This window comes from Myotis brandtii, unplaced genomic scaffold (genome assembly GCF_000412655.1).
Source record: "Myotis brandtii unplaced genomic scaffold, ASM41265v1 scaffold99, whole genome shotgun sequence".
Classification (NCBI taxonomy): domain Eukaryota; kingdom Metazoa; phylum Chordata; class Mammalia; order Chiroptera; family Vespertilionidae; genus Myotis; species Myotis brandtii.
The window spans coordinates 1,819,967-1,831,443 of NW_005372121.1; the positions used below are offsets into that span (position 1 = coordinate 1,819,967).

General features: G+C 38.7%; 1 protein-coding gene across 1 annotated transcript in view; it reads left to right on the top strand.

Annotated features, from left to right (window-relative positions):
* Positions 1-11,477, top strand: part of MEGF6 (multiple EGF-like-domains 6) — a 611,514-nt gene that overhangs the window by 579,364 nt on the left and 20,673 nt on the right. The window contains exons 20-21 of the mRNA XM_014533611.1: positions 3,707-3,835; positions 6,285-6,410. Of these exons, the coding sequence (XP_014389097.1) occupies positions 3,707-3,835; positions 6,285-6,410 (255 nt within the window). The remainder of the gene's footprint in view (positions 1-3,706; positions 3,836-6,284; positions 6,411-11,477) is intronic.

Here is an 11,477-nt window from a genome sequence, read left to right on the forward strand (position 1 = left end):
ATTTTATCTGCTTCAGAGCTATGACTCAGGATATAGTCACAATCTTGCTTGTTCCAAGTTCCTAATGAAACTACAAAGGCATTGACATCATCATAGTATATAGTCGCCTTTAATGTTAAACAAATCAGGACTGTGAATTCATATCCAAGCTTCTTCCTAGTCAAGCTACTTTAAGGAGAGGGGATGGTACAAGTGTGTAAGGAGGGGGGGGGGAACAGTCACCTTTTAATAGAAAATAACTAAACATCCCTTGTCAGAGAGACAAAATTTCCCGGGAGAAGTGGTTGTAAATGGCAGACCAAAAGCCAAGTAATGATCAAAATGGAACTTTAGGAAATGAGGGAAAGGAGGCTGAATTTCATGCAAGCAAGTCAAATAAAATCATTATGTTCTGGGCATGTGTTTCCTTGTTCACTTTATTGAACATTTGAGCAAGGGATGTGTGCATGATTCCAGAAGACACATTTTTACATAGCTACAGAATTATGCAAGAAAGTGGAATTGTTCATCAAAGTACTTATTTTTGAGGGGAAAAATAGCTATGGGCACTTCTTCTGTAAACAAATACCATACTCTTGATACCACTTTAATGAGTTGTGGGACTAAGAGGTTAGCACATATACTGTCTTTCAACAGATGGTGGACTCATTAATTTGTTCATCAAATTCAGTGTCCCTATTTCAAAAGAATAACTAAATTGAAGGCTAAAAATCAGGTAATTTTTTCTCTATATATATAAAAATAACAAAGAAATGATTTTATCAAATGCTCTACCACCATTAAGATAGTTTGCAAAATGGGTATACCTCAGAGGAAAATTATGTTTCCAAAGTAATTTTGAATCACATAAAAGTGATCTCAAAATATAGAGATTTACATATATCAGATATTTAAATTTATCATATAATTATATATAACCTCCCCCCCTTCCAACTGAGATGCTGTTTTCTCTGATACCCATAATTATATTCACAACTTAACATTTTTCTCATTAACAAGTTCATAAGTTTCACTCTATTGGGGGTTGCTCTTTTCCTTATTTGCACAGAAATCCATGTCACCTTTCACTTCAGAGTAATGTGACTCCAGAATTTTCTATGCTAATCAACTCTTATTAATTTAACCCCCTTTGTGGAGGCAACATGCCAGCAGTACACACTAGACTTTCTTGTTTCAAACCCCATGCCTTCAACTTGCTTTCTCCGTATGTGCTTCAATATCAATCAATCAAACATTTTTAAAGTATCACACATAGTAACGGTACAAACTATAAAAATTTACATTCTAAAAGACTGACCCAGATGGACATGAAGAAGAATATTTTATCTTGGTTAATAAGAGAAGAGGAGGAGATGGAGACTTTTTTAATCATTAATTTTGTTTGTAGGCTCATCCTATTGAATTTTTGTGAAGGAGTTAAAGAATTTCTCAGAAGGACTAAAGAATGTTGTGTACCAGAAAAGTGTCAATTAGCTATAAAAACTGATATCCCTTAAAAGGAGGGGATGACAAAAGGGAAGGTGAAATAAACTCATTCATTTTTATAGAGAAAAATAAAGCAATACAACAGCTGTACTAGAGAAATAACCTTTGGTATGAATAATTTTAAAGTGTTTTTCTTTCCACCTCTATCATGGAGAATTTTATTTTAAAATTATCTTTGCTAAAACTACTTATTCTTGGGGAAAGAGAAGGAAAGAAAGAAGCAGCCACCTTATGAGTCTGAGATTCAAGGTGAGAACCCTGGCTGTAGAACAGGATATATGTAGGAATTATAAAAAAATCTGAACCTCTAAGAAAACCATTTTTTTACTTATACCTCTAAAGCTCTGGTACATGTGAAATACTTTAAAATGTTCTTTGCCATCTCATCCTATATAATAAAAGGCTAATATGCAAATAGACCCAACAGTGGAATGACCAGTTACTGTGATGCACACTGACCACCAGGGGGCAGACATTCAATGCAGGAGCTGCCCCTGGTAGTCAGTGTGCTCCCACAAGTTGAGCACCCAGAAGCTGGGCTCATAGCTGGGGAGTGCAGCAACAGTGGCAGCACTAAGGATGTCCAACTGACGGCTTAGGTAAGACATCAGTCGGACATCCCCCAAGCTGTCAGTTGGACATTCCCCAAGGGCTCCCAGGCTGCAAGAGGGCACAGGCCGAGCTGAGGAACCCCTCACCCTGAGTGCATGAATTTCGTGCACCGGGCCTCTAGTTCTTACATAAAAATACAGAATGAAAGAGAGGGAAGAAAGAGTCATGTTGACTAGTTTAGTCACTTAGAGCTATGCTTCCAAGGAAAAGATTTTTCCAGGAGAAAGGACCTAAGGCAAATACTAAATCACTTGACTCAGGTCAAGTAGCTAAGGAAAGGGTTATGCTACAGGCCCACCAATGATCCTGTCACTATCAATGAAAATAATAGCTACCACTGACTTGGGTGATTTATGGGTTTGGTAATGTGTTAGATATTCTATTTTTTCACTCTAGTTCCCACAATAAGCCTGTGATTTTGTTGTTATCCCCTTTGGAATGAAGAACCAGAAACTCAAAGAAAGGACTTACTCAAGGTGGTAACACTCAAGGTGGAAGATACAGGGTTCAAATCACAGTCTATTCCAAACTTGCTATAGCATTATATTTTTAAATGTATGACAAAAATAAAGAGAGTTATCTTCAACTGGTGACAGAATGTTGTGCAATAGATATTTCATGTCTATAGGCCTCAACTTTGTCATCTTAAAATAAGAGTTGAACCAAATGGAGCTGAGGTCTCTTGAAACTCAAACTTCTATAATTTCAAGACTTTAAAATTTTCCATAGAGGCTATACCAATTTACATTCCCACCAGCAGTGTACGAGGGTTCCCTTTTCTTTGCATCCTCTCCAGCATTTGTTACTTCTTGTCTTATTGATAATAGCCATTTAATAGGTGTGAGGAGGTATCTCATTATGGTTTTGATTTATATTTCTCCTATTGCTAGTGAAGTTGAGCATCTTTTCATATATCTGTTGGTCATTTATATGTATTCATGGGAAAAGTGCCTGTTCAGGTCCTCTGCTCATGTTTTAATTGGATTGTTCTTCTAGCTAAACACCCCCAATCTTTCAATCATTGCACAGATAATGGGTTCTTCAGCTCACTCTTGGTCCTGTCCAGTCTTCCTTTATCTTGAAATATGGATATTTATCTAAAATTTCTATCACAGATATAATCATGGTAGGCTACATGTTCATGAATGTGAAAGTAGAAAGCTGAGAAACTAACAGAAAATAAAGACACTTCCTCTATGTTATTTTGAATTCTTACTTATATTAAACCCAGATTGTTCCAGGCAAGACAAGCTATAACACATAAATATTAATCAAAATAATAAATTTATCTAGGCTGGAATGAAATAACCTTGTTTGATAAATTGTTCCCTATTCTGATTATTCTCTAAAAGTAAGATTTTCAAAGAAGTTCAAAGTTGTTTCTTATAGCTTATTAATTAGTGGCATCAGGAACTTTATGTACTCACCTATATTCCTATGGCATCTATATCATCACATATCCTCAGGTAAGTCCACGCCTTGAATCAATAGCTTGAAAGTACCAAAGAACAGTAATTGGAATGTTGAGTAAACCACATGTCTACGGGCATAAATTTAAACTGATTACTTCAAGTAACAGTACCACATATGGTTTGTTTTCCTTTAACAGAATGTCCAAAAGGCACTTATGGTCCCTATTGCCAAAGGACTTGTAAGTGCTTGAATGGTGGCAACTGTGACACCATGATTGGCACCTGTGACTGCCCTCCAGGCTTCATTGGGGCGGACTGCAGTCAAAGTAAGTCACTCTACCTATTATGAAATGGATATGCTAAAGCAGAATTTTTAAGAACCACACTCAGGAAATAGATATTGTTGCAGTTATTTTAGTTAATAATTTACTGTAGCAACAGCAAACACCAACTGACCTAAATTCCAAGTTGAGGAGCATTTACATCGGGAGTTTGATTTAGAGCTGAAGTCAATGAAGGCAGCCAAAGAGAGCCCTTTGGTCATAACTTCTCTTGCCCTATCAATGCCGGACTCAGGACAGGATTTAAAAATCTGGCAAGATCAGATCAAACTGGGGATTCCTGTCTATACAATGTCAAATTCATTATCTAAAGTTCCACAATGTCATTTATGCTCAGCAAATATCCAGCTCAAAATTAAGCAGTTCCCCCACTTTTCAGAAAGCAACTCATTCCCTAAAATCCAAAGACCTTAATACTTATCACAAAAAACAACTATTGACATAGTTTAAGGGACCAGTTGTAAATGAAAGATCCCTTAAAAATGCCTTGGCTTAAACACTTTGGGGATATCCTTAACAAATATATTTTGCTTTTATTACACCTGTCATTTTCTAAGCATTTGGATAGTTTGCAAGATCTCAATACTCTTTAGAGAGGGGAGGAGGCAATGGGTAGGAGAGCTCATGGTGGGGAGGTGGTCCTGGCAACCTTTGTTCTTGGACCTGTGTTCTTTGTGCTGTTGATGAGGTTGTTCACTTTGTGATCCTTCACTGAGCTGCACATGTATGTTCTTTGCACTGTTCTGTGTCTTATACTTTATAATTAAAAAAGTAAAAAAAAACCATCAAGGATCTTAAATTACAGGTAGAATTACTGTGATTGTGAACTAGAGGTTTCTTTATTTGGAAGAGTGATAACGACATTCTTGATCAGGCAGGGTGCTCAGTTATTATGTGCTAAAGATATCCAACATGCTTATCTCCTCTAAGCAGGTAATGGCTCAGTCTTCTTTGTATGAGGGTATTTTTAATTACCCTGCCTCAGTACCCTGCTGTTCTGAGGATAAAAGGCAAAAAAAGACAAAGTCCTGGCTCCTACTAGCGGAAAATTGAAACCTAGTGGATACTGCCTCTGAGGCCTCAACGGCCAAGTTGTCTTTGAGTTGAAGCCAACCCATAAACATCTCCTAAAGGTTCTGACTGGCTCCTTTGTGTTTGTTCTTCAAAGAGAATCTTTGGGAGAAATTTTCTAATTTCCTCAGGCCAAAGCATCTTCAAAAGCTATGGTTTCCCTGAATATTAAGAGTATTTTTGCCTTCACAAAGTTGTGATCTTGTACCTGAGCACTTTTTTTTCTTTACTTTGGCAGCTAGGTAGGTCCAAGCCAAATTTTCAGTCCACCTTTTAACAAGTTCAAGGAATTAAGAAATTCATTATGCATATGCCATTACCTTCACTTGATTCTCACAGGAATTTATTTTATCCTTGTGTTTCCTGTATTTTGGTAAGCATCTCAATGAATTTTTTGTAATGAATTTGCAGCAAAAAAAAAACCAAGCAAATAAATTGATAAGCATGTTAATTTATTAAATTACTTTTTAAAAATATATTTTTATTAATTTCAGAGAGGAAGAGAGAGGGAAAGATAGAAACATCAATGATGAGAGAAAATCACTGATGAGGATCGAGCCTGCAACCCAGGCATGCGCCCTGACCAGGAATCGAACCGTGACCTTCTGGTTCATAGGTTGACACTCAACCACTGAGCCACACCAGCTGGGCTAAATTACTTTTTAAATTTACTTTAATTAATATAATTATTTTAATAAATATAACTTATTAAAATAACAAATTTGTTGGTTTCAAATAAAGAATAAATTTACAAATAAATTAATAAGTACATAAGCAAATATTTGGAGATGTGAGCATACTGGATCTTACATCTATAATAATAAAAGCATAATATGCTAATTAGACCAGACCTCCTTCCAAACGACATTCTGGACAAAGCCAGGGCTATGAGGGAAGCCCGGGTCAGCAGCCGGGGGAAGGAAGGCCTACCTCTTGCATGAATTTCGTGCATCGGACCTCTAGTTGATGTATAAGTGTAAGCTAAAATTCCAAAGTGGACACACACACACACACACACACACACACACACACACACACAAAGACAGTCATGGGATAAAGCAAGTCTGAATTTGTAAGAGTCATTTATATCATATATGTAAGTGTTTGACAATAGGTATTTGGTTGGAATTCCAGTTGTCAACTAAAATTACATTAAGTAAGCAACAATTTAAACATTTCCTTTTTTTTGTTGTTGTTGTTTTTTCCAAGTAACCTTTTTACATTGACATCCACACTGAAGACAAGTCGGGAAATCTATTTGATTAAAAGAAATTTTACAAGTTTTTAAAACTTTTGACTGGCAAAAGGTTTTAATAAGGAAAATCTGCTCTTGTTTGGTTCTTTGTTTTGCTCCTTCCTGCAGCCTGTCCTGCCGATCACTACGGGAAGGACTGTGTCCAGCGGTGTTCCTGTGGCCCAGGACAGTGTGACCCGGTGACTGGAGAGTGCCACTGTTCACCTGGCCAAATGGGAGCCAAGTGTCAGCAAGGTAACAATGACTGTAGGGCCACCTTGTTTATCAAGGCACCGACTATGCTGAACTCTGAAGGCAGATTTGGTGCCAGGGACTATAATTAAATAGGCATTGTCCACAACACTTTCTTCTTAAACATGGCTTTCATAAGATGAGCTACAAGCTCCTATAGAGCTATATAGGAATTATACCCTCCTGGAGGGTAAATAAAAATTGAAAACAAAAACAAGGAATGATTTTTGCATACTAGACTAAGAAACTTTTTAAATCACTTCAGCAAACTTTTGTAGAGCTGCCAAAACTTGTGCATTGGAGATGTCTAATTATAAGAACTGAAGAGCTTTATATCCTTTTCAACTTTCAGAAGTCCACTGAAAACTGCAAGAAAAATAAGAGACAGGAAGAAAAACATGATCTGTTTAAAACTGTGAAACTTCCTTGTCCTAAATCATATTAATGATAATAATAAGAAGAGAAGAACTGTCAAATTCCATGAAGTGCGGACACGTGGAGAGGATGATGGATCCCTACAGCTCTTGTGTGGGTCCAGCAGGGCAGCCACTTCTCCGTGGCTCACATGAAGGGCAAAACTAAGGACCCTTTTTTGAATCATGAGAATTGGGTGCCTGGGCAGGCTGCAGGAGCTTCCTTGAATCTCATGGACATCTTAGAGTGGCAGGATAAATGGGGTAAAACCAAGAAGTGAGCAGACATCTCATATTTACAACTCTATACTGAGATAGAGGGGACTATGTAGGTCATAGGGTGTTTTCCTCTGTGCCAAAGAGGTTTACTACTCGCTGAAATCCGATTTCTAGCCCCAGATCCACACTACTCTCTCAAAAATAGCCAGGATATAAAAAAAGTTGATTAAAAAAACTAAGCTGATACATTTTTTAATAATTCTCTTCATTTTGGAAACAAAATATGTAACCATTCAACATAGAACAAAAAGCTTGTTATAGAACACCTGAAAATATTAACCACAATTTCTTCCAAGAATTCAAAGGACATAATGAAAAAAGTGTCCTCTATAAAATATGAGTGCAATGCAGAGATACAGGGTTCATGACATAAATGAAAACACAACAAAAGAAAATGAAAAAATAAGCTAGCCGAGCTCAGAAAGAAGTGGATAAGAAAATTAAACCTCACATCTTATGAATAAAGGCCACATTGAATGCAGGTAATAAGAGGATAGAATCTGCCAATGGGACAGCCAGGTACATAGAGAATATGCTTGAAGAAAGTGCAAACAATGAAATGAAAATGAAAACAAATATATAAATGGAAAAGAAAATTGATCAAATGTAATATTCAAGATATTTTATCTGAAATAAAAGAAGAGCTGGTGCTATAGATTGAATGAATACATTATATCCTTGGAAATGCTAGTTAGGGCTGACCCATAGGCAAGGGGAAACTCCATTGGGAAAATTAAAAATATGTATATGAGATCCCATATGAAGTGGGAGATCAGTCTGGCCTCATACCTCATAGCAATATTCATTCCAGCCTGTGGTTAATCAATGCCTATGAAATTCTTGGGGGGAAATATGACTAGGGTATTTTATACACAGTGAAACTGTTATTTCAGTATAACATGATGAAAAATAAAATAACTGTTTTAATAAACAACTAAATATATTTCTAGGAATGCAGTAGCTATAAAATATTTTAAAGAAGCTAATAGAAGATAAATTTGAGCCACCAAGTAATATATGTAAAATCTCTGGTAAACAGACTGTTAGGGAGCTTTAAATCTATTTTAATTGGTGATGAATTTAAAACAAATGTGGAAATTATACTCAAGTGATGAAGATAAACAGATAAATATTAGAAATTATAACAATGTTGAGATTTTAGCATAACTTTAACAAGCATAAGCTGGAAGGGGAAAGAAGGTGAAGGAGTATAAGTATACTAATGTTATTTCTGTATTAATGGTTGTGGGATGGCAATGATAGATCTGTTCAAAACATAATATTTATATATGACAACTCAATAAGTATGTTTAAGTGAGTAATGGTAAATGCTAGAATTGAGAATGCTATAATTGAAAATATAAGAATAAAACTGTATCCAGCTACAATCAGAAGAGAAGAATGAGTAAAATTAGGAGAAAGCAGAATCATATTAATTCTATCAACATTCATACTGGAGGATCAATATGTACTTAATAAAGAAATGCATCATATTATATAATTTTATATGCACTGTCTAAAGAAGGTTCCCTATATAATATAAAATTACAAGACTTTCACTTAGAGAAAGGTGGATTATATACACTTTTTTCTATTTCTTCCTCCCCAAACAGTAAAAATTCTAGAAACTATGTAGAAAACAAACATAAGAAACTCTGAAATGTGGAGAGCAGGCAGACTCCCTGGGAACAGTGGGGACTTAGTGAACAACACAATCATGAGTTCCTTGGGCTTCCTTTCTTTGTCTCATATATCCTGGACTGGGTGCAGAGAAACATGAAACCCAGAAAAGCTTATCAGTGCAGATAAAATAAGGCCCGAGATAAGCCTGCTTTTTCTAGTCAAAAGACCAGGAAAGTCCAGCCAGGGTGGCACAGTGGTTGAGTGGCAACCTATAAACCAGGAGGTTATGGTTCAACTAGAGGCCCGGTGCACAAAAATTTGTGCACTCAGGGGGGTCCCTCAGCCCGGCCTGTGCCCTCTTGCAGTCTGGGAACCCTCAGGGGATGACCACCTGCTGGCTTAGGCCCACTCCCTGGGCGATCGGGCCTAAGTTGGCAGTCAGACATACCCCTGGCAGCCCAGGAGCCCTCGGGGGATGTCCAATTGCCAGCGGGGAGCAGGCCTAAGCTGCAGTCGGACATCCTTAGCACTGCTGAGGAGGCGGGAGAGGCTCACGCCATCACTGCTGTGCTGGCAGCCAGCAGCCTGGCTTGTGGCTGAGCAGAACTCCCCCTGTGGGAGCGCACTGACCACCAGGGAGCAGCTCCTGCATTGAGCGTCTGCCCCCTGGTGGTCAGTGTGTGTCATAGTGACCAGTCATTCCCCGTCATTCCACCGTTAGGGTCATGTTACCCTTTTATTATATAGAATTGGAATAACTGTATAAGGTAAGTATAATCTCCTCTATCTACCAAGGAGAGCCTGCGGCTGCAGGGAGTGTGAGCACTCTTCCCACGGTTGTGCGTGGTGAAATGGTGGAGCTGGATGGAACCCACGTCTCATGCTACAAAGCCGCGTTGTTGCTGCTCAGCTGTGCCCTGGAGAGAGGATTGCTGGAGCTGGGCCGGCAGCCTGGAGGGAGGGGAGGGCTGAGCCGTGCTTTATCGGAGGGCACCCATGTCACCTGTGTGATAACTGGAAGACACAGGCTTTCCATCTTCCGAGGCTTTCTGCACTGATATGAGAGAGACATCACACGCACTCACAGGTGCTTCCCTAGTCTCAGCCGCCTGAAACCCCAGCCATTCTCTGTACTGGGATTTTATCTGATAAAGTTATGAGCATTCAGAACACAAATTGTTGCCTTGAGTGGAGGCCACAGCCGCCCAGGGCAGGTGGGAAGCTTGGCTTCCTGCATCGCCGGGGCAACCAAGCCTCCTGCTTGCTCCAGCTCCTTGGCTGCTGTCTGCCTTCTTGGTTGGGTTAATTTGCATATAGTCTCTCTGATATGCTGGTGGGTGTGGCTTGGGGCATAGCGGAGGTGTGATCAATTTGCATGTTTCTCTTTTATTAGATTAAATTCCCATTCAGGGCACATGCCTAGGTTGCAGGCTCAATCCCAGATTTCAGGAGGCAGCCAACCAATGGTCAACGATTCTCTTTCATCATTGAGGCAGTCTACCAAGACAAAAATCTCTCAGACAATAATGAGTCTAACTCCAGTCAAACACTACAAAATAAAACTTCATCCTCAACTTTAACCCAGGTCACCTGAAGAAACTATTCTTCAAATTCCACCTGGATGTAATGAACCAACCATCCCCTGCATCAGGATGATGTGAGAAAAGTCCCATGGGGCTGGAAATTTCACCCCTGCCAGGTTGGAATGAGTACCCCACAACCCCTTGCAGTGTTAGTGCAAACCATATGGAGAGTGAAAACTCCACCCCACCCCCAGTAGATGGTAAGGAGACACCACCCCTTTCTGCCAGGGTGGCACCAGAAGAGGTCTAGTGGATAGTCAGGACTTTCACTACCAACAATCAGCCATGAGATCACCTCACACAGTGTCAGTGAGGTCAAGTGGAGAGCTGTAAGGAGGAACCCTACCCCTCATTCAGGTAGGTGTCAGCAGAGGCCTGAACTCTTACCCTGGCCCAGCAGCAATGAGTCATGTTTAGTCCCCTCCACTGGAGACTTGGTGGGGAACATGGATTTCAACTTCTATCGGCTGAACCTCTTTCCTCAGTGTCATAGGAGACTTACTAAGTCAGGAGATTTAAATGAGATCCAGAGTCTCATATCATAATATTCAACATGTCCAGGTTTCATTTAAAAATTATTCATCAAACCAACAACCAGGAACATTTCATATTGGTATAGGATATACAATTGAAAGTAACAAATGAACAAACAAGACAAACAAACAAAGACTTATGGACAAAGACAACAGTATGGTGGTTACCAAAGGGAAAAGGGTTGAAGGGGGCAGGGGAATAGTAAAGGAGGGACAAATATATGATGAAGAAGGACTTTGGGTGGTGAACACACAATGCAATATACAGACGAATATTAGAGAATTATACCCTTAACCCTATGTAATTTTATCAACCAATGTAACTCCAATAAATTTAATTAAAAAATAATTAATAGATATGAACACTGAGATGACACTGGTGATAAAATTATCTCAATTTTTAAAGGAGCCATCATAAAAATGCTTCAGTGAGCAACTACAAAACTGCTTGAAACACATAAAAGAAAAAATAGAAACAACATCCACTTTATCTTAAAAGCAAAAAATGAGACATAAAGAAGAATCAAATGGAAATTCTAGAACTGGCATATATAATAACCAAAAACAAAACAAAACACACACACACACGCACACACACACGCACACACACGCACACACACACACACACACACACACACA